A 22,848-nucleotide genomic window follows, 5' to 3' on the forward strand; every position below is an offset into this window, starting at 1 on the left:
CCGTTGCCGTTGCTGCTTCGACTCAACAACCAGCTCAAGAGGTCCCGGTGCAGGATGATCCTCGTCGCACCGGCGTGGCCGAGGCAGATCTGGTTCCCGGACCTTCTGGACTTGTCAACGTCCCCTCCCATCAAGCTGTCAGCGGACGCGGACCTTCTCTCCAGAGAAGGAGGCGCCATCTTCCACCACAACCCGGCGTCGCTGAACCTGCAGGCTTGGCTCCTGCAGCGCTAGAGTTTGGAGGCTACGATATACCGGCCGATTGCAGAGAGGTTCTTGCAAAGGCCAGGGCATCCTCGACTCTCAAATGCTACGGTCATAAGTGGAAGAGGTTCTCTATCTGGTGCCGAGCACAGAAGATCAACCCCCTACGGATTACGGCCCATCAAGTGCTGGCCATATCTGCTATCGTTGGCAAAGGCTGGGCTAGCCCATGCTTCCATTAAGATTCATCTGGCGGCAATCTCCAGATATACCAGAACCACAGGACGGACGTCCATGTGGTCCCATCGACTGGTAAAAGAGTTTATGAAAGGACTGTTCCGGTCGTTCCCGCCGGTGAAGGCCCCGGCCCCGGCGTGGGAACTTAACGTGGTGCTGACCAGGCTCATGGGGCCCCCATTCGAGCCGATGCACTCCGCACCAATGAAGTTTGTGTCGTGGAAGACTGCATTCCTGGTGGCCATTACCTCCGCACGACGAGTGGGAGAGATCCAGGCCCTATCCTGCAAAGCACCGTACTTGACTTTCCATGCCTCGAGGGTGGTGCTTAGGACGCACCCCTCCTTTATGCCCAAGGTGCCGTCGGACTTCCATCTTAACGAGCCCCTGGTGTTACCTGTTTTCTTCCCGTTGCCGGCCGAGAGGACTTTGCACTCGCTGGATGTGGCTAGAGCGCTGAAGTTCTACGTGGACCGCACAAAGAGTTTCCGGAGGACATCACAGCTGCTTGAAAACTTTGGACCTGTGAATCAAGGGAAGGCTCTCTCGAAGTCTTCTATTTCCAGGTGGCTCTCCAGCTGCATCATGCACTGCCACCGGTTGGCTAACCGACCGCTGCCAGGCCGTCCAAGAGCCCATTCGACCAGAGCGATCGCTGCTACTACGGCGTTCTTATCTGGTGTGCCCCTGCTGGACATCTGCAGGGCTGCTACATGGATGTCGACGCACACCTTCACGAGATTCTACTGCGTCGATCAGGATTCCAGGGAGGAGTCCAGGGTCGGCCAAGCAGTGCTGCGCAACCTGTTGGCTTAAGGTGAGCCTGGTGAGGAGGTAAGCGATGCTTAATGTTGAGTTGTTGTATTGCTTAATGTTGAGCCTTTGCCACCTCCCGTGGTTGTGCATGTGTGTACTGCTATGTATTCTTATATTCATGAGCATGTGAATCCATGCCAGACCCCATGCTGGAGAAGGAACAAGTTACTTACCTGTAACTGTTGTTCTCCAGCATGGGTCTGGCATGGATTCACATGCAAACCCTCCCGCCTACCCCTCTGCGGCTCTTCACTTGGTCATACTGCCACTTCACGTGCTACCAAATCTGAAGATGGCTGCCAGAGGCGGGGCTTAGGTAGAGGGCAGTCATTGGCTGTGGTCAGTATGACACAGAGATCAGTGATTGGTTACTACTACGAAAGACAGATCAGAAACGAAACTGATACTGATTTTTTCTTTATCGAGGATTCCCAGCCTGACGACGGGGAATATTCATGAGCATGTGAATCCATGCCAGACCCATGCTGGAGAACAACAGTTACAGGTAAGTAACTTGTTCCTTACTTGCAATGTCATTCTTCCAGGATGAGTGTGCTGACGGCCCTGCTCAGGCGGGCCTTCCTGAGAATGATATAAAGCCTTGCCTCGCTGGGAAGTAGCCCTTTCTTCTCTATGCGTTAGCATCGAAGCTTTGGGACCATGCTCATTGATTACCTATGATGTATACTATGGTGGTCCAGTACTTCCCAACCATCACTGCCTTTATGGCTTCTTGTCCATTTCAGTAGATCCAGTATGCCTATCATCACTGTAGTCTTCTCCCAATCTTCCCCACGCACCAGATCAAAAAGCCATGCCTAACATTGAGCAGACAGTTCTGCTTCTTTATCCAATCTAGTGTGAACGGTCTCCACAAAACGGTCCAGGGAAGAGAGTTTAGTAGGCATCATCGCCAAAAGTGAGGCCTGATCTTTTAAAAACTCATTCAGTGATTCATACATTTTCACAAAGGGCTAAAGGGAGACATTTAAAGCCACCATCACTAAGCTCTGTAGTTGGATATACTCCAGCCCCCCCTGTTGCATGTGTGGGTTGGAGCTGCCAGATCTTGTTCTCTCTGAGGAGACAGTGGCACTAGATTCAGCCGAGGAAGTCGAGGAGAGGTAAATGTTCTCATTTATTCTGTACGAGGGAGTATCAGGTGGATCCATGAGCGGGGGTGCCTGCGACAACTGAGGATAAAACCCCTGTCCCGACCCCAACCCCACTTCAGTGTTCTCACTGAACCTCATCATAGCAGAGGCCATTGGACACAAAGCGGGCTGAGCGGTGAGGGCCGCCCGGTGTCCCTCCGCCGTTAATGTTCCCAGAAAGCATGAGTTAGCCTCTAATCGCGAGGGAGCCACAATGTCCCATGATTGAGGTATAGAGCACCCTGAGCCCGCTAAGTCACTAAACCTACATTGGGATTGTCTTGCGAAGCTCAACTCTGCGATGTCTGCTGCTAGTCTCCTCGCCAAAGCCGCATGTTGTGGCTCCAGCATCAAGACGGAGGAGAGTTGGCCTTCCAGGGGTTTGGCTTGGCTATAGGGGGTGGCAGAACAGCATAGTCCGATGAATCTGGATGGTTAAAAAACAACTCCAAATAGGCTATGTCCCCTTCAAATTCCCAGTCATCAATGTCTTGTTCTCTCGCTTTTTGCTCCATCTTGGATGGTTGAGGACCCGTGGACCAAAGTCCCCGGCAAAGATCGCCCCTCTGCACACTCACTAGACAGAGCGGCGACCCCAACCGAGAGTAGCAAGGATGGCAGGCACAGGCCAGAAGACATTGAAAGGGGAAGCAAGAGTTCTCGAGTGGGAGAGTTCAGACCCATCTCGGTATGGAATCTCTCATAAATAATATGAGAAATATGAGGCCCTGTTAAACCATGATCTTGCCCCACACCACTGCTTGAGCTGGGAAGTGCCTTTTCAGACAAATCCACCAAGGTGTTGGTTTCCTTGCTCACTCATGGAATTTCAAGAATGAGCCTTTCGAGGTCAAAGTAGGGGCCAAGACAAATGAGGTAGGTGAGGTGTGGGGCACATCCTCACACAGTTTGCCCATACGCCGAGTGCGCTGACCCTTTTCTGGCATGTTGAAAAAAAGTCCCTCTTTGTTGTTTGTTATTCATTTTTATAAGTAGTCGCCCGAGCTGTGTCTTCAAAGATATTTTAGCGGACATGAAGATGTGAGGACAGTGAAATGAGGCAAACTGAGATTCCTGCAGTGCCCCCAACTCGGTTGACAGTTAGCCAGTTGCAAGAATTCCTCCCCCCTTCAGTTTCCTTCGACCCGCTCGACTGCTCAGACTGCAAGACTTTCTTTACGAAACTCCATTATGCAAGTACAATGTTGGTGGCCTCATCCTTCAACCATCAGCCAGCGGACTGCAGACTGATACTTTCCGTCCGCTTCGCGGTCCGCTTCGCAGGAAAACAGCTGATATGGAACAGCCTGGAGCAGCCTGTAGGAGGAGCACGGTAGCAGCAACAGCAAGGAAAGACTGGCAGATCATAGCAATAATACTCTATTCAGTGGGTTTAACTGACTGGTAGCAGCCCACAGACTATCGTTAAAAGCCTTCAATGATCTCAGGATAATTAACTCAGGATTGGCTAGTTACCAGCTGGTGAAGCCTGTCAAACAGGATATTATGGCTTAAATGGGTCTTTTGATTGATAGATCATGTTCATCATGTTAATAGTAATCATAACAAATGTTCCCCTTCTCTGTTCCAATATGTATGAAGGTTCATCAAATTTGATATGAAGAATAATAAAACAAGGAAAGATGGTGTGTATACCAAAGTGGGACTAAGAGCCAAAAACACTGTCCAAATATTCCTTTAATACATTTCTTAACTTTATTTTTGTCTGTGATACTTTTTTGTGATACATGGGCTTCATTAGGAGTCTTCCGGCAGCACCGACGGGTTACCGGCCGACTAGCCTTACTGTTTCCGCTGCCTGACATCCCAGTGCTACCAGGATATCACAGTCGACAGAGTAACAGTAAGTTCCCATTCCCGTGAAGTCCCATGGGACTCCATGGGAATGGGAACCCTGAAGCACCAATGGGGTCTGAACTCCCGGCAGATCAGGCCTGACGGTAGTTCAGAGCCCCTACCGGCAAACACAGAATGAACCGGTCCAGAAAAGGAGCCAGTAACATTGTTACTGGCACCTTTGTTTCCGGCTCACTTGTAATGAGGCCACTGTCACACCACTCACTGCACATGATAATTGAGTCAGGTACTCTTCCCCAAATATCACAATACACACACCTTGTTACAATGCAATCAACTAAAGTGAAACAATTCAGCCTTCAAAATGATTAGATATCAAATATTTTGTAGAGAAATTAGGTGTTTTAATAAAAGTATTAACTACTCTATGCCTCACATTATTTTTGAAATAATCCAGAAGAGATTGCGTTTTTTACAACTATCTTCAATTAGTATGTGCAATTCAGCATAAACATGTATATGCAACATATTTACAGAGTTAGAAAAATCACATTTTGGTTATGTTACAGTTGTATTATATACAGCACCTATAGGACTCCATGGGGATGGGGACCATGGAAACACTGGTTCCGTCTATGACAGAGCCGATGTTTCCATGTCCGCCTGCAGGCGGGTGGTGTTAATCCCGCCAGGTCTGACCTGACACCTCCCGCCTGCAGGACTCTGAATCAGCCGGTCCAGAAACAACGGTGGCAGCGGTTTTACTGCCACCGTTCTTTCCGGACCGGCAGGGTCGTAATGAGGGCCAGTGTTTGTCTTTTTAATTATGAACCTTATGTATTGCATGTTAAGCTGCTGCTTTAGAACTCATTTGGGTATTATCATGTGTTCTCAAAATCTTGTTTTACATTGTGTTTTTATCAATTTTCCTATGTTGTATATATTTGTATCAATGTGTACTTTTTTCATTAATAAAATACAGCTTATATAATAAGATTAATATTGTGCTCCTAAGTGTAAGTGTTTTTAGTTCAAATTAAATTCCCCTTTACTAAAGAAACAACTCTGAGACTGGGGCCTTTACTAGGGACAAGGTGGAAGACTTAAGTAATGCGAAGGAGTTTAATTTGGCAACTGGTGCTCTTACCATTTGGAAAATACCCCTCCCAAGTGGGCTTTTGACATTGGCACACCAGAACAACAGGGATGGGGCGGAAGAGTAGAGGGGTACTTATTTGGTGAGGCAAAGCTGGGACACATGCAGCAGAGGCATCTTAAAACCTGCTAAAAGTAAAAAATTACTAGTGCAGAAAGCGCTTCCTGTGAAGACTGAGGGAGGCAGAGAGAGGCAGACAGAGGCAGAGAGAGGCATCAGCCTTGGGAGGGGGCCAGGTAAAAAGATAAGGACGGTACCTTTTATGGCTGCAGGGTAAGGCAAAGATGTGCAAAGAAAACTGAAGGTTCTGAAAAGGCAAAAGGGGCGAGTAAATTGGAACACAGACAGTGGTCGAAGGGGGTGGGAGTGGTTGGGAGCGGTGCTTTACTGTTCCTATACTTTTATTTTTTAAAGAAACCATTCGGAATGGTTTAATTTCAAAATAAAAGTGTAGGAAGAAGTTGAAACTTGCAGTTCAGTGCACTGAAAATTCTGTTAAACAGCATGTGTGTTCGGGGGTTTGGCTTGCGTATGGGAGGGAGCCTGGTGATGGGGTCTGTTGGAAGTGGGGGAAGGGCACATAGTTCCACTACTTCTTTTTGTACTCTTCGACCACTGCATGCCATCCTGCTCAACCGTCTCTGTGATAACCTGGGTATCACCGATCAGGTCCTGGCTTGGCTGACCTCTTTCCTCTCCGGTCGTCCCTCCCAGGTCCAACTTGGGTCCTTCCTCTCTTCTAGCTCTATCTCTACCTGTGGTGTTCCCCGAGGGTCTACCCTCTCTTCCTGGCTGTTCAACCAATACATGGCACTTCTTGCCCAGTGCATTGCCGCTCTCTTCCCCAACTTTCAGTGCTATGTGGACGACACTCTGCTCATTTTCAGGCTCCCTTCTGCCACCTCTTCTCCTTCTCTAATCTCTGACTCTTTCTCTGCTATCCAGGAGTGGTGTGCCGCCAATGATCTCTGTCTTAATGCCAGTAAGACTGAGATTCTCCTCAACGGCACACCTCCTCCCTCCTTTCCTATCGCTCTATGGCCGTCCTCTCTAGGACCTCCTCCCTCTCCCACCTGTGAGGCAAATGCCCCCGGGGTCATCTTTGACTCCACACTCCCCTTCTATCCTCTCATCGCTGACATCTCTACGAAATCACACTACCACCTGCACCTCCTCAGAGGTATTCTTCCTTTCCTCACCTTCCCCCAGAAGCTCACTGTCTCCAGAGCTCTGGTTCTCTCTAGGCTGGACTACTGCAACAGCCTCTTTCTAAATCTGCCTGCTTCTACTCTCTGCCCTCTGCAACTCATCCAGAACAGGACTGCGAGACATGTCATTGGCCTCAAGCCCAGGGATCATATCTCTCCAGGACTAAAATCTCTGCACTGGCTCCCAGTGGCTGTGAGGATTAGGTTTAAAACCCTCTGCATTGTCCACAAGGCCTTCTGGGGCCTGGGGATTCAATACCTTCGACCCTCTCTTCCTAAATATCTTCCTCCTCGAGCTCTTCGCTCATCCGCCTCCAACTCCCTCAGGGTCAGTCGCTTCTCCAAGCAACGAGTTGGTGGTAGATTTCTTTCCTCGGCTGGGGCCTCCCTCTGGAACAGCCTCCCTGAAACTTGAGGAGAACCATCTCTGGTTCCAGAAGCACCTCAAGACCTTCCTCTTTGCTTCTGCTTTCACTCCTCCTCTCCCCTACTGAGCTCCTGACTGAAACTGCACTGGTAAACTGGCTACCCTCTGATCTCGGGCCCAGGCCCCCTCCCCCGCCAGCTGCACACCTGCACTGCCTCCCAGGCAACCCCTGCACTTGGGGGCTGTTTCTGTATCCCTACAGTCTCCACCAGCTCCAGGCACTTGATGTCTGCATTTACCCCTACTTTTGCCACAAGCTGGCCACACTTTTTAACTATTGTTTTTATTTATTCTATTTATTTATTACTGTTGATGATATGTACTGCACTGCCCCCTCCTCCTTCCCCCAACACTTTCTCTCTCCTCCCTCCCCTGCACTTGTAGGATCTCAATGTTACCTGGCCTAGTAAGATCGTTGTCTCTGTCTTCCCTCTGTTCCCCCTCCCTTGCCTCGTCGCGCCTTGAAACACTTGTGTATAGGCGCGTTATAAATGACATATCATATCATGGTGACAAGACCAATCCTCCTTGCCCACATCTTCTCTTTATTAGGAGACATACTTAGCAGGACTAGGCAGAAGCCAATACCAGCACAGAGCTCAGCGATCGTAGGGCAGTGCTCTCCTTCTAACATGGTTGGCCATGATCACCTATGACTCCCTTGCCTTCACTTTTTTCCCAAGGCTATTCATAGGTGTTTAGGGAATCACAGACGATGTTTGATTCTGGTTCTGATTCTAGCCCAACAGATAATGTTTCATTAATGTAGGGATCCTCCTCTCTTGAGATGCAACTGAGAGGCCCAGTGTTTCACCCCTCCCCTCTATCACTGAGCTTAGCAGTCTTATAGATGAGGAATGGTTCAGTGGGTTGTCTCCTTCGTTTTGGAATGTTTGAAGGTTAATGATATGGCCCAAAATGAAAGTGTCTTCACTCTATGTGAGCTAAAGCTGATTTGGTTTCCTTCAAGAAGCATATCTTTTTTGTTAATTTTGTAGCCCGGACATGAGATTTCCCTCACACATTTGCCAGACACTTCTCTCGCCTCAAGTTTGAGAACAGAACATTTTTTGAAATCTCTCTACAAAAGCATTTTTGGTTGAGATGTACTACTATTTTTTGGTATTTGCATGAAAACACCACAAAACTCAGTTAATGTTACCGCTTCTCTTTGTGGCGGATGGCCATGTTAATCCTCATTTTTTAAGTCCTTTGTACCGCATTTGGCGATTCAGTGGATTTCTCTAAGACCACTTAGGGAATTCCGCCTAAGGTAAATCGGTCCTTTTTTGGCAATAAGATGGGGGCTTTCCCTACATCACACTGCTGGAGTGAAATCCTCCACTTCAAAGAATAGCGTGTAATTTAGCGGCGCTGTAAAAATGTCATATTATCAAACAAGGTTCTAAAATTCACAAATGTTCATTTTATGGAGAAATTGATCTGCCTTTTTAAGCATAGGAGCACATTCAGTAGTTTAAAGTTACAGTAAATTGGGCTATGCAAACATAAAAAGTGAAAACATTTGAAACCCATCTAAACATGTGTATTCCTTATTACAGGCCCTCGGGACCACACCTCTTGCTCTGGACGCTCATGCAGAAGGCTGTCTATGTTTCACAGTATTGTGGCAGTGAACAAGTCCTTTGAAATTTACTTCTCCAGCACCAGCCCTCAGAAACTGCGACTGAGGCTCCTGAATGCCGACGACAGTAAAGTAAGCCCTGTTGATGAGGATGTGGTGTGGGGCGATGGAAATATGTATGACTGCAGTCTGTATGTGCGTCTACTGAGCGACTCAAACTCATTTTAGTCAAGTATATGTCCAGACGAGTACAAAATTGTGTGCACCTCAGTTTTGGATTTGTGAGAGCTTTCTTAAAACAGAGATGAAGGCAAAGTAAACACAAAGTGCATATGCTTTGGCAGGCCTCTTATTTAACTCAGTAAATGGGGTGTGAGAGGAGCAGTGATCCAACCACGACTCCAATAGGCATTGTAGGAGGGCAACAGCCTATGCCTAACCTCTGAGACATGAGATTATGTTCTGTGCAATTGGGATTGATGAGGAGAGGGCAGTGGAGAAGGGGACGCATGATGCCTCTACAGCATACACATTACTGTTCTCTGTCTACACCCCTTAACAGGGGCGTTGCTAGGGGGGGGCTAAGGGGGCTATAGCCCCTGGTCTTTTGGTTGTAGCCCCGGATAGAATCTCAGGAGCTACAGCCAAAAGACTAGCTAGCCCCCAGTCCCAACATTTCCGACATCAGCTTAGCCCCGGGTCTTTTCTAGACCTAGCAACTCCCCTGCCCCTTAACATATGTAACATGGCCTGCATGATTAACCTGCAGCACTTTGCAAGCTATAACACAAAGCCTCATACTTATAACTGAGTAGGCAAAACTACCAGTTACAGCATTAAAAGCGTTTTTGACTAAAAAGGACAAAGGTGTCCTAGAAATGTGCTGGGTGCTTTCCCAAACGGTAGTTAACAGTCAATAAAAAGTGATGATTTGTGCTATTTCAATCTTATGTCTCTGCATGGTATCGAGACTTTTTACCACAGACATTTCACTTCTGAATTTTCTTACCACACTTTTCTAAAATATATTTTTGTTGCAAAATGCAGAGGGTACTTTGTGTGCGGCAATATGGGATGGAGAGAGGGTGGGGTTTGGGTGAGGGAGTAGGGGTGGCAGTCTCGCTATGCATTTTGTAGCAAAAAAATAATAACACATGCAGTAAAATATACTGGTGTGATATTTCTTCAGTAAACACATGTGACCCTCTGCATCATGTAACAGTATGATTAAAGCAGTACTCAGTGCTCTTTGGAAAACATCAATTACTCAGCATCCTGACACCACTCCTTCCCAAATTGTTGGACATTTACATGACTAACAAGCCCATAAAACATTTCTAATACGGCTGATGTCCATTTAAGTGTTGAGATGGAGCTCACAGCAAACTGCATGCTTACCTGTTAGCCTTACCAGTGACAGCCATAGCTTGTTTATATTTTTCTGCCCATTAGCAAGTCAGGAAAACACATCTCAGCTGGCACCACACTCCTATTCCAGGCAAAGCCCTTTTACTCCTACGGAGTGTTTTTCTATTCAATGTGTATGCGTTTTATGGAATTTCAATTTCACTTGCGCCTCTTTTGCTCCATGTCATACAGAACTGGTCTATGAATATGATTCTAACCAGAACTACACAGTGGAGGCTCCATAAGGAGCACTTGTGTGTGCCCCTGCACTGCCATGCAGTAACCACCTGCATCTTCTGTGCCATGAGAACAGAGCTCCAAGTAATGCCTAAGATGTTTTCCGAACTGCACGTGCCACACAATCTGATTTCCTTAAGGGTGATACAATAACGGGAACTGTATTAAAACTGGGGTTGAATTTAGATGACAGTGGCAGGGTTGCCACCTGGTCCTGGGCTCCTAGACTTCAAAACTGAGGGGGTTCTCAGACTGTCACATATAAAAATATGACCTACATAAGAGAGAAGTGAGTAAGTAGGAAAAGAAGGGGCTACTAAGTAACCCCCCAGCACTCCACATAAGATGGTGTGTTTTGGACCCACAAAAAAAAAGGTAAGTAAAGTCAATTTCACTTTACTCTTCTTGGGAACTGTAGTTCACCCAAGAAAAGGTATTTAAACCTTAAGAGAAATCCAAAGCATTTCTCTGTGATACTGCACCAAAGGTGCTGTGTCACCATACAAAGGTAGATGCCTATGGAGTTTGTCAGTCTCCAAAAAGAAAGGAATTATAAAATCCAAATCAGATCAAAACAAATGAGAGAGTGAGAAAAAGGGCTCACTCACTCCAGGGTTAAAATGAAAAAGTCCTAAAGTACATCAACAGAGCTGGGGGTCTCTAAGGTGGGAGGAATTTAGCACTAAAATTAAAATTCTCCCTGACAATCTTCTCTGGTAATTACCCCTTCCATGGTATGATGGGTTTCCTCCTTGAGTGGCTACTCATCTGCCTCCCCCAGTATTTGGCCTCTATCTGTTTCAGGTGTGAAGAACTGTCGGAACCAGCTACAGTTTCTGGCAACTTCTTCACCTTACATTTTGGCTGTGACCATTGAACCTTTTCATTTGGTGGTGGACCAGGGTTTCGTCTCATGTGGTAGAATCAGCTAGTGATGAGTTTGTCTGTTTCGTACCAAAGATTCATCCTCCACCTGGATGATTGAAGGAAGCATTTATCTCCAGGACGATTCCTTTGTATTACTTGTGATTTGTTTGTACTTCACCAATGGTGTATTAATATCTTGCTTTCTTCTTGACTCATGCTCGGGTACTAGGGATCTGGCTTGGCTATGGAGGAATGTTTCTGCCAGGGTCACTCCAGTTTTTTTGTGTGGTCCAGCATGCCATTAGAAAGAAGGTGAGCGCTGACTGCATGCTTGTTCCTTTGTCATAAGCAATGACAAACTCCTTTTTCAAGGTTCCCATGAATCACTCCACATGCAGGTTACCCTTGCCAGCACGGGTTGATAAGATGGTGATGTACGCCATGGAGCGACACAAAGTCTTTGAACTCTTTGCTTTGGAAAGGGGGTCCGTTGTCTATCTGAATAGTGTGTGATATAGCATGAGTCGCAAAGATTTCTTCCATTAGAGGCAACACTGTGCAACCACCATGGAGCAAAGGAATCTCACTTCTGAGTACCTAGAGAATCCATCTAAGTACACCATTAAGTGTCTGTGGTATGATCCATGATAACCACTTGCCGTGGGGCAGTCACCTTCATCAGGACTCTATTCGGGGGTGTCTAAACGGTTCGCTGGCTGCCTGGCACCATTTGAACATGCCAACCTTGAATTGGCCATCTTTTCCAATTCAGGGAACCATACTTTCTTCCTTAGTCATGTTTAATTCTGTTAGCGCCGTCGTGTCTTGTATAGGCTATGTTTTGTCATTCTATGTATGAGAATGGAAGGGATCACTATCCATGTCCTGTGGAGCTGCTAGCCTGTAGTAGCTATAGAAAGTTCAGCACGTACTCTGCAGGGACCGTGAATAAAGGTAACACATATAAGTGAAAGTGCCTCCTTTTTAATTTGAGAGTATCTTCTTTCTGTCGGTGTAAGCACATTGCTTGTAAAAGTTATAGGCTGGTGAATTGTTTTTGTGCCAATTTGCACCAGTATTTCACCCAGACCGACTGGACTGGCATCCACCAGGATATCTGACTCCCTTTCTAGCGCCCTCTGCAATTGTCTGTTTAGCTTTCTTGAAGGCCTTTTGAGCATGTTAGCTCCTCTCCCGTTCTTTTTTGTTCGCATTTCAAAGGTGCTCTGTAATTGTGGCCAGGTCAGGGATGAATCTCCCACAGAAGTTTATCATCCTGAGGAAACTTCGTACTCCTGCCCGACATGTGTGAAGTGCAAAGTTCTCAATAGCTGCGACTTTCTAGGGCTCAGCAGAAATTCCTTTGTCTTTGGAATAGCAATCCAAAAAACTGCACTTTTTGCTGGAGAAATCGACACTTAGATTCCTTCCAAGTGACCCCCTGTAGCTGCAGGCAGTGGAAGACCACTTCATCTCTCTTTAGGAGCTCTATTTCAGCACGGGGGTATGTGAGCCACTTGGGGGCCTGTACTCACTGCATGAGCCTCTTCAAGCTTCAGGCTTTTCATGGCTTCCTCCATGCGAGCAGTGCAGTAGGGTGGTCAGTCATAATATCGAAAAATAAATGTCGCATTACAATAAATTTGAAAAAAGAATGTCGAAAAAAAAATCGAATTCTTTATTTATATATTTTTTGGGGGTTCCACATGTTAAAAAAAAGGTTTAAAAAAGGGGGGGCTTGGGGGAAACCCCCCCATTTCGAATAGAAAAGTATTAAAAAAGAAATTCACATTTGTTTTTTCGACATTATTTTTTCGATTTTTTTGACTTTCAACATTTTTGCATTCGATTTTATGACTATAAACCGTGCAGGAGCTTGCCAACTTATGAGATCTGTATTCTGAGTAAGGGCAAGCCAGGTTCCTTGAATATTTGTTTTGTCAGCTATGAGGAAAACACCTTTGTATAATATGACCCATGATCTCTCCTTTCCCATATGGGAATGCACATATTGAGGCTAGGCGTCTGTCTGGTATAGAAGATATCTAGGGATTCTGTCAGGCTTTGTTGAGCTTGCCTTAGTTGGAATCTTTAATAATCAACATTCCAAATGGAGGGTCAAATAAATGGTCAGTGCACACCACTTGGTGTCGTTTGAGATGTTACCTTGAGGAAGTGTTTTAAACAGCTTATGCACTTCATTTCCCGCAGAAAAGAGGAGCCTAGATTTCTTTGTGTCATCATTCACTTCCTCTGCAGTAGCAAATAACATATCTTTGTTGAAGCAAGAGGAGGCCTCACACACAAAAAAGACACATACTCTGTGTTGCAGGTAATCCTAACTTCCCCTGCCACATGCCTCATGGCTCGGTCTCAGGCTGTTTCTACACAGGAGTCAGAAGTGCATCTTCTCATTGTTTCTGGAAACACTTCAACAATATCTGCTGTGTTTGAAGCAATCTTGGTTAGGTGACCCGACCCCAAACCTTATTCTGTCCTGGATGGAGAGTTCTGAAAATTAGTTCAGAAAATCAAACCAGAAGTCCACCCTGACCATCCGTGAGGACCTGCTCCTGAACCTCGATTCCAACACTCCCTGTGTTCTCATTCTGCTCGATCTCTCCTCTGCCTTTGACACTGTCAACCATGCCATCCTGCTAAACCGCCTCCGTGATAACCTGGGTATCACTGGTCAGGCTCTGGCATGGCTGACCTCCTTCCTTTCCGGTCGACCCTCCCAGGTCCAAATGGGCTCCTTCCTCTCTGACATCTTTTTCTCCACCTGTGGTGTCCCCCAGGGATCCAACCTCTCTCCCTGGCTTTTCAACCAGTATCTGGCACTCCTTGCCCACCGCATCGCCGCTCTCTGCCCCTACTTCCAGTGCTATGCGGACGATACCCAGCTCATTTTCAGGCTACCCTCGGCCTCCTCCTCTCCTTCCCTCATCTCCGACTGTCTGTCTGCTATCAAGGAATGGTGTGCCGCCAATGACCTCTGCCTTAACGCCAGTAAGACTGAGATTCTACTCATCGGCACACCCACTCCCTCCTTCCCTTCAGCTCTCTGGCCGGCCTCCCTTGGCCCCCCTCCTGCCCCTACCTGCAAGGCTAAAAACCTCGGGGTCATCTTCGACTCCACACTCTCCTTCTCTCCTCATATATCTGACGTCTCTAAGAAGTCTCACTACCAACTGCACCTCCTCAGAGGTATTCTTCCCTTCCTCTCCTTCCCCCAGAAGCTCACTGTCTCCCGAGCCCTGGTTCTCTCAAGGCTGGACTACTGTAACAGCCTCTATCTAAATCTGCCTGCCTCCACTCTCCGCCCTCTGCAACTTATCCAGAACAGAACTGCGAGACTTGTCCTTGGCCTCAAGCCCAGGGACCGTATCTCTCCTGGACTGAAATCTCTTCACTGGCTCCCAGTGGCTGCGAGGATTAAGTTCAAAACCCTCTGCATTGTCCACAAGGCCTTCTGGGGCCTGGGGCCTAAATACCTTCAACTCTCTCTTCCTAAATATCTTCCTTCACGAGCACTTCGCTCATCCGTCTCCAACTCCCTCATGGTCAGCCGCTTCTCGAAGCAACGAGCTGGGGGTAGATCTCTCTCCGCAGCAGGGGCCTCCCTCTGGAACAGCCTTCCTGCCTCCCTGAAACTTGAGGAGAACCATCTCCGGTTCCGGAAGCACCTCAAAACCTTCCTCTTCGCTTCTGCCTTCTCTCTCCCTCTCCCCTGCTAAACCTGCTTAACTCCCCACTGAATTCTGCACTTAACCTGCATCTGGGCCACTCTCAGCGACCTCGGTCCAGGGCCCAGCCACTCTCCACCTGCACTGCCTCCCTTGGCCCCCCCTGCACCGTGGGACTGTCACTGTATCCCTACAGCCCCCTTCCCAGCACTTGCTATGCACTTACCTCGCACTTGCCACCAGCTGGCCCTTTTTATTCATTATTTATTTTACGCTACTTACCTTGTACTGCACTTTCCCCCCCACCTCCTCCCCTTGCACTTTCTCCTTTTTCCCCTTACCTCGGCACTTGCGCGATCTGAATGACACCTGGCCTAGTAGGATCGTTTGTCTGTCTTTCCCTTGTTTCCCCCCCCCCGCCTCGTCGCGCCTTGAAACACTTGTGTATAGGCGCGTTACAAATACCATATCATATCATATCATATCATATCATTATATAATATCTTCCACAGTAATGTCATAGTATAACTTAGAAAACATTGCCACCATGGACAAAAGAGTGGATTTATGATACAGTGAACATTTCTTTTAGTTATTATACTGTAAAGAAGCAGCTGTACAAGAGCTTCAGATTTGCAGGGACATGATAGGCTATGATAGGTCTGACATCGATAATGGCTATCAGTATGTCAGCTGTTTACCTGATTAGGCAGGTCATCTTTGCACTGGGGAATTCAAGACGAAGTTCTTGTCTTTTATATGAATAACGGTTTAATCAAATCCAAAACATGAGTTTTGATGGCAGAATCACTCAGTGCTGTCTCCATGACTCATGCCCAGACTCTTTACCAACCATCAGAAGCGTTCAACCTTTGGGAGTAGATCCACATAGCAACACCAGCTGCACAAGCCTCATTTCAAACCTGCTGCCATCACCTATAAAGACTCTTCAAAGAAATCTATTTGATTTTCATGTGGTGATTTCACATTCTGTAATGACGAATGTGCATTTATCCCGAGTCCCCAGTAGAGTGTTATCCATAGTGGGGTGGATGTGCATTACATCACTCAATTGTATATTTTCTTCTACCTAGTAGACGCCAACAATAAATGTCACATACATATATGTCATGCATGCGGGCCACTGGGATTCTCTCCTACCTAGAACAAAACAATTACACACACAGCTATACCCACTGCATTTCTTAAATATAATCTCCTGCCTCCAACCAACTCTGTGATTTTCTTCGCTCTAATCATTGACATCAAATGTCAAGTGCATGTGTGCCATGGAAGATGGTCACTGGTATTCTATCCTCCCAGGTAGTCACAAAAACATGGCACAGTCAGCAAAATGGCAACCTCATATCTCTAACCAACCTCTCCTCTCTAGTAGCCGCAGATTACAAATGTCACAAGTATTTTTGTCATGCATGACTGTCCCTGGTATTCTCTCCTCCCTAGTAGTCACACATACATGCATAACAAGCCACATCCATTGAATGCTCTCTCTGGCATCCAACCGATTCTATTTGCTTCTCGCTAGTTACTGACAACAAATGTCACATGAGTGTACATAATGCAATGTGGTCACTCAGGTTTTCTTCTCCTTAGTAGTCACAAAGGTTAGCATACCTAGTTACATCTGCTGAATGTAATCTTCTGCCACCATCCGGCTCCAACAAGCTTTGGGATTTTCAAACAATAACCTTATCTTTACTTTTTTCCAATTGACCCTGATGTAATACAAATTAAACATCTTTCACTTCTATCTAAAATATTAATGCCACCAGCAGCCTCTTGCCTCTGCTCACAAGACTGATCATGAACCTCCAATAGGGTGCGTTACAAATAACCTGCAAGACTGAGCCCACCTGTACCACCCAACCAACATACTTAAGGACATTTCAGAAAGTCCAGCCTGTGCTGATGCTCAGAAAATGGGTGGTTCAGAGTTACCAACAAAAGTCTATTCAAAACTTTTTGAAAGAGAGGGGTGGTAGAAAGGCTCCCTGTTGGGTGGAACCATGCATAAGCGCTAAATACATTTGGAATACATAGGAAATACTTACGTTAATGTAATATCTTGGGGATTCCTGCCTCTCTGAGACAGGAAAAACTGAATGTGGTGTATATACCTTTCTGGTATCCAGCCCTAATTGGACAAAGGCTTGTTTTTTTTTTTCTTAAAATAATATTAAGATTGTGTTTTATTTAAAATGATTTCGAAGTATACAACAAAATGACAGATTTTAAGCTTGAGTCATCCTCATAATATAACGTCCATGACGAGGAATAGGGAGAAAGTGTCACTACCCGTTCATCATCACCTAAACGTTTTCAAACTTTGCATAGATAATCAACCATGCCATATGCAATATATGTGCCCTAATTGACACCTCATGTCTCCCTCCTTGACTCCACACCCTGTTAGGACAGTTTTTCTAAAGTCTTACCAAGACTTCATAAAAACCACATCTGAGGCAGTACTAAAACTCTGCTCCTAGTATAAGGCTGTACCACCTGAGAATGAGGTAGCATGGACAGAGCAGCCAGGGTTATCTTAGGAGGGAGAGATAGCTTTAGGAAGGTACAAAGAAATTGTAACTTACACATGGTCCAAAAAAAACACTGACACACTATGTATTTTGTAAAAATAATGATTTATTATAAATACATGTAGGCCAAGATAAATCTTTGGAAAGGTAAGTACTATTACATATTATATAGAACACAATCATTAAAAAACAACATAATACCTAAAGTAACACATTCAGAATGGCCTTCAGGTATTCTTGGGTAGTAAAACCAAAGTAGTTAGACTTCTAGAATACCATCAGTAAGTCAAGGGCAGTAGACCCTAATGGTCATAACATACAGTGTTATTCACTTGTAGAATCACTCAGTTATACCAACACTTGTTACAAGTATCTCTGGCAACATATGTAACTTTCCTCTATTATGAATGGAAACAGTTACACCGCCAGTATTACTTTTAAGAACACAGTTCAGAGCTAGTAAAGTAACTCATATACTTTCTGGAGGGGCCTTAAGCTACCCACGGATAAGTATGAACACAGTAAACTATTCTAGCAGTGCACTAAAATAGTGCAGTTGTGCCTTTCCCTCCTTTCTCCTCCCCTCTCCCTCATTCCTCGAAATTCTCCAGCTCTACCAGAAATGTTGTCAGGCCTAGTACGGTAGTCGCCTGTCTGTTCCCATTTCCTTCCTTTCTGTGTCTTAGCACTTGCACTATCTGAAATGTCGCCAGGCCAAGTATGATAGTTAATTTCACATTCTTGTTGGTCATGGCCTGTAAGAATGTTTTTGTATTTTCCTTTGTTCCCTCCCTTGTCGTGAAGCACTTTGAAACACATTGTGTATAGGCGGTATATAAATACACTATCATATCATATCACTAAAGCAGTTCAGGGAAAGCATAAACCAATATTACAGTTTAAGAAGAGCAACCGCTATTCAAGGTCAGTATAACCTATTGGTATATAAATATTTACACTATTACTACTACAGAATAGACACCAAGGATACTTTTCAGATGCATTGGGGCTCATTCCGAGGTAGGCAGTAAGGGGTTAACGGCGCCGGTAATGGTGCCGGAGCCATCAACCCCTTACCGCCCCATTACGAGTCTGCTCGTGGGACCCGTAAACGGTGCCTGGTAAAACCAGGCGCCCTTAGCGGGTCCCGCTAGCAGACCAGGGAGCTAACAACGGGGCCCGTTATTAACGGGCCCGGTGTTAGCTCCCTCCCCATTCCCATTGAGCCCTATGGGAGCTCGAATGGGAATGGGGATGTACCGGGTCCGGGTTCCTTGAATGAGGAATTACCGGGTCTTCAAAGGTTGGAATAGCCCGGTAATTCCTCATTCAAGGAACCCAGACCCGGTACCCGGGAAGGGGGTAACCATGCCGCAAATTGCATCATGGTTACCTCCAAGGTCGTAATGACCCCCTAGAATACAATTCTTAGGCAAGTAAGAACTCTAGCAGACTTTTAAGAAAGGCAATCGGCAGTTCTTTTTTGAGGGGCTACAAGCATCTCAAAGATAAGTATTGACTCTTAGACTGTTTTAGGTATGCACTAAGTAGATCCGGGGAAGCAAAACCCAGTGGTACAACTTACGAATAACAGTTATTCAAGGTAGGTAAACCCTATTGGTAAGCTTTTACACTCATTCAGTTAAGAATAATAAAACAGTACCAACACTATTACTTTTAAGACGAGTGAAACACTATTTCAAAGTAAAACAACATATATAGTTTTAATGGAGCGCCCAGCAACTTAAAGGTATAATAACTTAAGGACACTTTGTGACATATTCTATGACAGAGATACAGTTACCACACTTACTTCTTTAGCAATCTTTAGCAAATGTAATTTCAAGACGGAAACCTTATCTATTAAAGTCATTCCCTATTCTAGAGAATGTGCTTTGTCAGACAGAAGAGGGACCCTAGCGGTCTAGGAGCCAGCTACTGCAGGTAAGGATAGGGTTCAGTTGCAGGAAAGACAGAGTTCCAGAGGATATCTCTTCAAACAAGTAAGTATTCACCTCAGACTTAGCTAAAGGTGTTCAGGGACTTCACAGAAGACTCCCTATAGGTGTTCCAACATTAGGCCTGGGCAAATGGTATGGGCAAACTCCCAAACACAATGGTTAAGAATTAGTGACAAGGCGCGCACTCTGTTGCCAATCAAGTGTTCCTGCATTGACTTCTCCTCCAAACGCACGTTTTCATGACTCCATCAATCTTTAGGGAGGCTGTGTTTCTTTACCTTTTCAGGCGTGTCTTCATTTCCTTTTCAGGTGTAGCAGGTTAATGGACTATAGTGTCTCTAAGGATTCTGGTACTTGTATTTTTTGCACTTAATTTCTCTTGCAGGTAACTAGAAACAACTCCCTCCATAGCACAGATCTTACCCTTGATAGGGGGAGGGGGACAGCCTAACTCCCAAACACTCACATCACCCACTCAGTCTTACAGGTTCACACAAAACATGAAGTAAGTATTACCCAAGCCAACACAGTACCTCGGCTAAAAGGAAGAGCTTGGAGATGGTTGTCTTCCTGAAGCAGCAGCACAGGGCCAGGTCCTTGGATTCTTGGTCTGGAGACTGAAGAAATGAACACTGGATGGAAAGTGACAGCAGCAGTCGACAGGAAAGGCTTACAACAAAGGATTATTCAAGACTTCTAGTGGCTCTACAGATTTGGCCCCCATTTACAGGTACCTGATGAAGAAAGAATATTGCAGGTTGCTGGAATTCATTGCAACCATCTTTTCTTCATCTTCCTCTTTGGATTTGGTTCCAGTGGTTGACTTGTCACCAGCTTCCAGGATCAGACTATTGATCAGGACCTGCAGCATAACTTCTGCAAACTCTCCCTGCAGTTTACCGAAAGGGGTGACTGGCTGTCCAGTGAGGACAGTAAGCGCCTCTTTGGAAACTGGTTCTTTTAAGGCAAGGTGGAAGACAAAGAGCTGCAGAGATTCGGACTCCTACCTCACTTCCTGCCTTCACAAATACTCTGAAGCCTCAACAGGAATCAAAAAGGGTTCCCTCCGAAGAAAAAACGTAACCAGGATTTGTCTCACTTAGGACGGCAGAAGAAGACCCAAGAAAAGAAGCAAATGAGAAATGGCAAAAACAAATAAGGAGCCCACTATTTAAGCAGAATGGTGACCCTCCTGTGTATTACTGTGGCTGATTTGACAGCCTGTGAGTAATACGGACTAAAAGTCACAAACATAGTTTCACTGCCACCAGCCATTCAAGTTAACTTGTTATTGTAACAAAGACTTTACCAGTACAGTGAGAAAGGGGATACATTCTATCTGCCGAAACACCAACATAAGGTGGGGTATGCTGGCTTACTATATAAAATGTGAAGAGGATGGGAATCCCACTTTACTAATTGGGAACAGTAGTTCACCCGAGATATGTAAAGAGAAATTACAAATGGAAGCCCAAAGGGGCAACCCAGTCCTAGCCCAAAGGTTATAGGGAACTATTGATCCATACACACACTATGGAGAGACATAAAAAGGTCACCCATAAAAAGAGTAAAAGGATTCCCACTCACCTAGGGACAAGTGAAAAATAATCACCAAGTCAAGCAAAATGTTCTGGGGCTGACACAGGTCAGGAGGATTTGTCACAAATATGAAAATCTTACCCAAAAAAGTGAGCATCCCTTGGGCAACAGACTCGCATTAGATTATTGATAGCCAACAAGGTGACTGAGAGCAAATGGATGTAGTTGTCATGAGACACAGGTAAAAGAATCCCAAAGTTAGTACTATAACAAAATATCACTGGCCATATGAAATGAGATATGTGTATGGGACCCATTTGCTTTTCTAATGTTTATTTTTACAGAAGAATGACACACAGCTAATGATATGATATGATATTCTATTCATAGCGAGCCTATACAAAAGTGGTTCAATACTCCTCATAATGCAACAATTCCAGCCCCACAATATTGGACATTTGAATTTAGCTTTTTAGTTCAAATAAAATCAATGAATTATAAGTGTCCCCCTAACTTAAACATGATACTGGCAGCTTGCAGAGGGCAGACTGGATCCTCACGCCTGAGGAAGCCAACAAGTTTACATTTTTCTATCATCTGAGACATGACGTGAGGGCGTTTGGCTGTCTGCCAAAATATCTATCCAAATTCTCTAACAGTTACTTCAGAATACAATTTATGAGGATTCGATATAACTCAATGCCAACAGCAGAGATACTGTCCTTGAGAAAGAAGGCACGACCTATGAAGGTGAATTGTGATCATTGTAAAAACCAGGAGGCAGAGGGAGCTTTAAAGCATCTACTGCTGTTTTGTCCGGTACGGACGGCATTGAGAACCATTCATTTTAAATAATTTGTAGAGGCACAGAGTACTTTATCTGCGGACGAATTGTGGTTGCTTTTAATTAGTGGGGAAAATCCCTTCCTGGTCTGAGCCTCGGTTTTGTTTTTAGATGCTATTTTTAAACCAAAGATGAACTGATGATGAAAGCAGGTGACGAAATGTTTTATGTGTCTAAAGCAGTTTTAGTTTGTCATTCGTGTTTGGTTTGATGTAAAAATATTAAATGAATTATTGGATTGACGGTTGTAATTGCAAAAAGGTTTGAAATAACAACTCTATTTCATGTGAGCAAATGGGTAAATATATGTAATATATATTTTATGTGAGCAAATGGATACATATATGTAATGTGTTTTAGTGTATGTAAAGAATAACTTCCCTGTTGTAATGTGTTAAAGGTTATATTTAACCAATGAAACACTAATAAAAAAAAAAATATTGCAATAAAAATAAAAATGCTGCCAACTTGTTTACCAGAAAGGGAAACACAGCTTGCCGGCTGTTGTCTCACTGATGTTTTCATTCCAATTCTCACAAAAATGTAGACATATACATTCTCAGCAATAATGCAATAGGTTCCTTTCTGTCTCAGTATCTTCTGGTCCTTGCCAGAGCTCCCAGTAGGCTCATGGCAAAGTGTTTCTAAGACTGGACTGCAAAGGCCAGAAATCTGCTCCCTTCACTCATTCTTGCATTCTCCTTGCTTGCACCTGCTTTCCTTCCTATTTCCCACACAGTCTGACTAATGTCTCCATTTAAACTGTTTGAGATTTCCGAAGTGACTCAATAAACTCTGCGATTGTAAAGCTCTATCACTTTATAGGCCCTGGCTTCCTGATTGGTCAGGGAATTAAAGTTCCACCTTCTCCCTATATGTTCTTAGTTCCTCTTAGTTCCTTTGCATGTGGGGCAACTTTTCTGAATTACTGTGGTTAGGTAATGGGCAGAGCTTCTGCGAGCAGAGGGCCCAATGACAGACAATGCCATCTTGGAGTTAAACAGCATAGTCATGGCTGTCCCGCTGTGATGCTCCCAGACTCTTCAGGTGGACTGGCCTCTTCGTTCTTCCATCCTTGCTCAGTGTGTGAGCACAGTTAACATGGGGTGCAAGCCTGTTCCTAACTGTGGTCTGTGCTGTCTTT

General features: G+C 45.2%; 1 protein-coding gene across 1 annotated transcript in view; it reads left to right on the plus strand.

Moving 5' to 3' along the window:
• Positions 1 to 22,848, plus strand: part of LOC138498338 (fibrocystin-L-like) — an 848,238-nt gene that overhangs the window by 649,107 nt on the left and 176,283 nt on the right. The window contains exon 28 of the mRNA XM_069622136.1: positions 8,578 to 8,737. Within this exon, the coding sequence (XP_069478237.1) occupies positions 8,578 to 8,737 (160 nt within the window). The remainder of the gene's footprint in view (positions 1 to 8,577; positions 8,738 to 22,848) is intronic.

The sequence above is a fragment of the Ambystoma mexicanum genome, chromosome 5q (assembly GCF_040938575.1).
Source record: "Ambystoma mexicanum isolate Mex_15411 chromosome 5q, UKY_AmexF1_1, whole genome shotgun sequence".
Taxonomy (NCBI): domain Eukaryota; kingdom Metazoa; phylum Chordata; class Amphibia; order Caudata; family Ambystomatidae; genus Ambystoma; species Ambystoma mexicanum.